The following is a 4,019-nucleotide window of genomic DNA, read 5'->3' on the forward strand; positions in this document are numbered from 1 at the left end:
CTCCCCCCTCTCCCTTTTCCTCCTCGTGGACACGCCCAGAACCTCGCGGCAGCAGAACCGCCTCCCGCCGCTACGACGAGCCAGTCTTTCATACTACCAGAGGGAGAGCGGGCGCAAATCCGGAACTTTTTGAAATCAGCAAAAGCAGCTGTGGTGGTGGCGCGGGCGGAGTGGGGCGGGGGGAACCCGCGCGCGAGCCTGAGAATAAGAAAATTGAATCGAGCGCCGAGGCCAGACTGGCATCTCAGGATGGTTACCTCGCGTTGGGCCGGCAGCAGGCGGCTGCAGGGCAGCTCAGCACGCAGAGACTTTGAATATTTCGCTTTACTGTCGTAGTGTTTGAGTGGTTCACCCCCCCCCCTCCGTTCCCCTCCCTCTCTCTTTCCCCCGGGGCGGCAGGGAAGGGTTGTGGCGAGCCGGCGGGCCGAAAGCTCTCAGCATTCAGCTCATAGGGGATTAGGGGCGGGGCGGGGCGCGGCCGGGCGGACCATGATCACAGAGCGGCCGACAAAAGGACGCAATTTCCAGACGTGTGACCGGACTGGACGAGCAAGATATGGCTGCCGGCGGCGGGGGGGGGGAGAGCAAGGGAGAGTCGGGGAGCTGGCTGTGCGAGAGAGTGGGAGGGGGTGCTGCGGTCCAGAGAAGGAGAGGTGGTATGGGGAGAGGGAGAGCATGAGGGATCGAGGCTTCGATGCGAGACAGCGCTGAAGCCGTCCAAATTCGCGGCGCGGTGGGGCGCTTGTGGCCTAGACTTGCGGCTGGCCACGGGCACTGACTCTCCTGCGGGCGCGCGCGCGCCGTGCGTCGCCGGCCAAGTTCTGGCCCGATGCGGGTCCGCGGGCCGGGCGGCGGCGGCCCACCGAGCGGTAACAGCGTGGCGCGGAGGGGTTCCGGCCGACCTCAAGAGTTCTCCCGGAGCTCGTTACCGCTGCGGGGCGGCAGTGGTGGCGGCGCGGGATGCTGGGTCCGGACGGAGGGCCGCGGACTGTACACTTTGCATTCCCGGCGGCAGAACCCCCTCCGCCCCCAGCTCTGCGGGCCGTGCCGGACCTCCCCCGGCATGACAAGTAGGGGTGAGGGAAACGCGATCCGGTCCCCGTCCCGCTGGTGGCCGAGGGCGGGAGCCGCCAGGACGAGGCCCTGCTGGCCCTGACCCTGGAGCCGCTCGAGTGCACCGCCGCCGCCCACTCATCATACCATACCACGGCGAACAACATCGGCCTCCCCTCCCCGCTGCGCCGCGCCCTACGACCTTACGCGCGAGATAATCCTTAAGGCGCTTCACGCCACCGCGGCCTCGGCCTGCCCCCTGGAGGGGAGGGGAGGGGAGGGGGAGGCACTTAGTAAAGGCAGGCGCAGTATATTTCACTATCGGCCGGGAGAGACGCCCTTCGGGCTGAGGAGGAGGCTGCGGGGGCGGGCGGAGGAGGGGTGCTGCCCTCCACCACGCCGCCAAGGTCCCCTCCGCCCCCCGGCCGGGCCGCACCAGCGCCGTGGAGGCCTTAAGGCACACGCTATTTGATGAGCTTATCGGGCGTGAGGGGGCGGCGGGGGCGGCGGCATTAGTCAGCCGCGGGAGAAAACATCGGCGCCCGACTCCCCCTCAGATCAGACCAGACCTGCTGCCGGCGCTAACACTCTCGCACACACGTTCACACACACACAAACACCTACACACGCACACGCGCTTTCCGCGAGGCGCCGCAGAGAGCGCGGTAATCCCAGTGCGCTTTGGGCATAGCGAAGCACACGGCGCACTCGCGGGCGGCGCCGAGGCGCTAGAGGGCCGGCTTTATTATCCTCGTCAAACAGACTGCTTGCTGTGCGCGAGGAGGACGCGGGCCAGCGCCGGCAAAAGTTGAGCGCGGCGAGCGCAAAAAGGGCATGCCAAAACGGTTGTTGTATCAAGTGATTCAGAAAAAGAGGAGCGGGTGCGAATGGACCTGCCTACTCGCTCTGCCCGTAAAGGTGCCATGGCCCCTGGGGTAGGCGAACCCGCCCGCACCTGCGTCTTCTCCGAATCAGCCGGTACCATAGCGAGAAACAAACAGACGGCTGGGAGTAAAAGGAGCACAGCAAGGCGCTGCTCGCTGGGGCCTCGCCCCTGTCCGGTCATGGGAGTCGATTGCGACTCGTGTCGAGCACACGGCGGGGGGTGAGCAGACGCAGACGCAGACGCGAGCGGCATGGCGATCAGCGCGTGGCAGGCCCGGGCCCCACCCCCGCCCCGACCCTTTACCTCCTCACGGTATTTCTATCAAGCTCGAGTAGAGTAGAGACCCCCCCACCGGCCGCGGCAGCAAAGTACGTAAGAACCTCTCGCAGAAAATTGGAATCCCAGACAAAGCCAGAAGAAGGGAGGAGGAAGGTACGCGATAGAGGGGTGCGTCATTAGCCTAGCGGCAAAGTACTTCGGGATATTAGAAAGGATAAAAAGGAACAGAAAGCAAAGCAATCGATGGTGGTCGGCGGCATGGGGAAAACGTGGAAGGAATTGGTGAATGAACTTGGGTCCCCGGGTGTTGTACGGCTTATTTGTTTCCATTGCTTTCTGTTTCTCTACTACTTTAAACTTTCCAATCGTCTCAGTCCGCGCGCACCTGGTAGAGAGGTACCCGCTCTGCTTCGTCTAGACTCTTTGAATGTGAAACAGCTTTTTTTTTTATTTTTACACGCGCTCGGCGCTGCCCTCGCCTGGCGCAGGCAGCAGCAGCAGCAGCGCAGCAAGCCAAGCCCTCGCGCGGCCAGGAGCCTTTGTGCTCCGTCAAAGTTGGAGCCCGAGCCGCTGGAATCTGGCCGAGTGGAAGCGGAAGCCGAGCCGGGACCCCAACGGTGTGCCTGCCTGTCGGGGCGGGGCGGGTTCGGCCGGGGCGTTCCTGTATGAAGCACCCGGTGGGGCGAGGCGGGGCGGCACCCTCTAACCGCGCGCCTTTTTGTGGTGGGCCGCCCGTTCCGCCGCAGCGAGCGCGCCCACCCCGTACCGTGGAGATGAATAACATACCTGCTGGAATTTTTAATCAACGCGTGAAAAATAGCAAGAAGAGAGCGCCACCGCCGTGCCACGGAGTCTGGAGGCCGGGCGGACGGAGGGAGCGAGGGGGGTGGAGGGGGGTATTACGGGAAAGTAAGAGACGAGCACGAGGCAGGCAGGCTACCCACGGGCCAGGCCCGGCGTTAAATAATTGAGTGTGGAATGTTTCTCGCGAAATTATATTCAGGACGTAGGAAGTAACGCGATTACCCTGTCTTCATCTGTTGCAGGGAGCATCGGCACCAGCAGCAGCAGCGGCTCCATCAACAACAACAAGAAGGGCTACAACAAGCTGTCGGCCGAGGAGGCGGACTACCACCACTGCGTCAACAACAACGACTCGAGCCACGCCAACAACAACATCAACAACAACAACAACGGCGGCGGCGAGTGGGGCTGCAGCGGCAGTCACCACGGCGCCGGCCACCACGGCTCCGGCCACCACGGCGGCCACCGCGGCCACCGGCACCGCGCCGACCAGCAGGACCTGGACACGGACAGCGACTCGTCCTGCAGCGACTTCGACCTACAGGAGGAGGAGGACTTCAGCGACGACACGGACTTCGGTGAGTATGGAGGAGAGCGTCGACCGCGACGAGGGTTGTCGTAGACAACGACGACGACTACGTTGTGGTCAGTGAGTATGGATTAAGGCCACGTGGAGAATCACGTTGCACTGCGAGCCGGGGCGTCTGTCTGCGCCGCCCCTACGGCACCACGACCACGAGCGGGGCCGGGCGGGCAGCCGGGAGTGGTGCTTTGTAAGTACAAACAGGCCTCCCGCAAAAGCTTTAAACAGCCCGGCCAGGCCAGACCCGAGCTTTATTGGATTGGCTCTGCCCTGCCAGCCGGGCTGCCGGCCGGGGGGCGATTGGGTCGGGGCTGCGCGTCGGGCTGAAGGCTGTGAAGGGTGGTGGTGGGGGAGGTGGTGGTGGAGGTCGGTGAGAAAAGGGAGAGAGATAGACAGAGACATAGAAGAGAGAAG

The 4,019-nt window shown here is 64.0% G+C and overlaps 1 protein-coding gene across 1 annotated transcript in view; it reads left to right on the forward strand.

Annotated features, from left to right (window-relative positions):
- Window positions 1-1,063: 1,063 nt before the first annotated feature.
- Window positions 1,064-4,019, forward strand: part of LOC113203786 (myb-like protein B) — a 26,780-nt gene continuing 23,824 nt past the window's right edge. Inside the window, exons 1-2 of the mRNA XM_026418658.2 lie at window positions 1,064-1,076; window positions 3,265-3,600. Of these exons, the coding sequence (XP_026274443.2) occupies window positions 1,064-1,076; window positions 3,265-3,600 (349 nt within the window). The remainder of the gene's footprint in view (window positions 1,077-3,264; window positions 3,601-4,019) is intronic.

The sequence above is a fragment of the Frankliniella occidentalis genome, unplaced genomic scaffold, assembly GCF_000697945.3.
Source record: "Frankliniella occidentalis isolate FOCC.00 unplaced genomic scaffold, Focc_3.1 Scaffold184, whole genome shotgun sequence".
NCBI classification, from domain to species: Eukaryota; Metazoa; Arthropoda; class Insecta; order Thysanoptera; family Thripidae; genus Frankliniella; species Frankliniella occidentalis.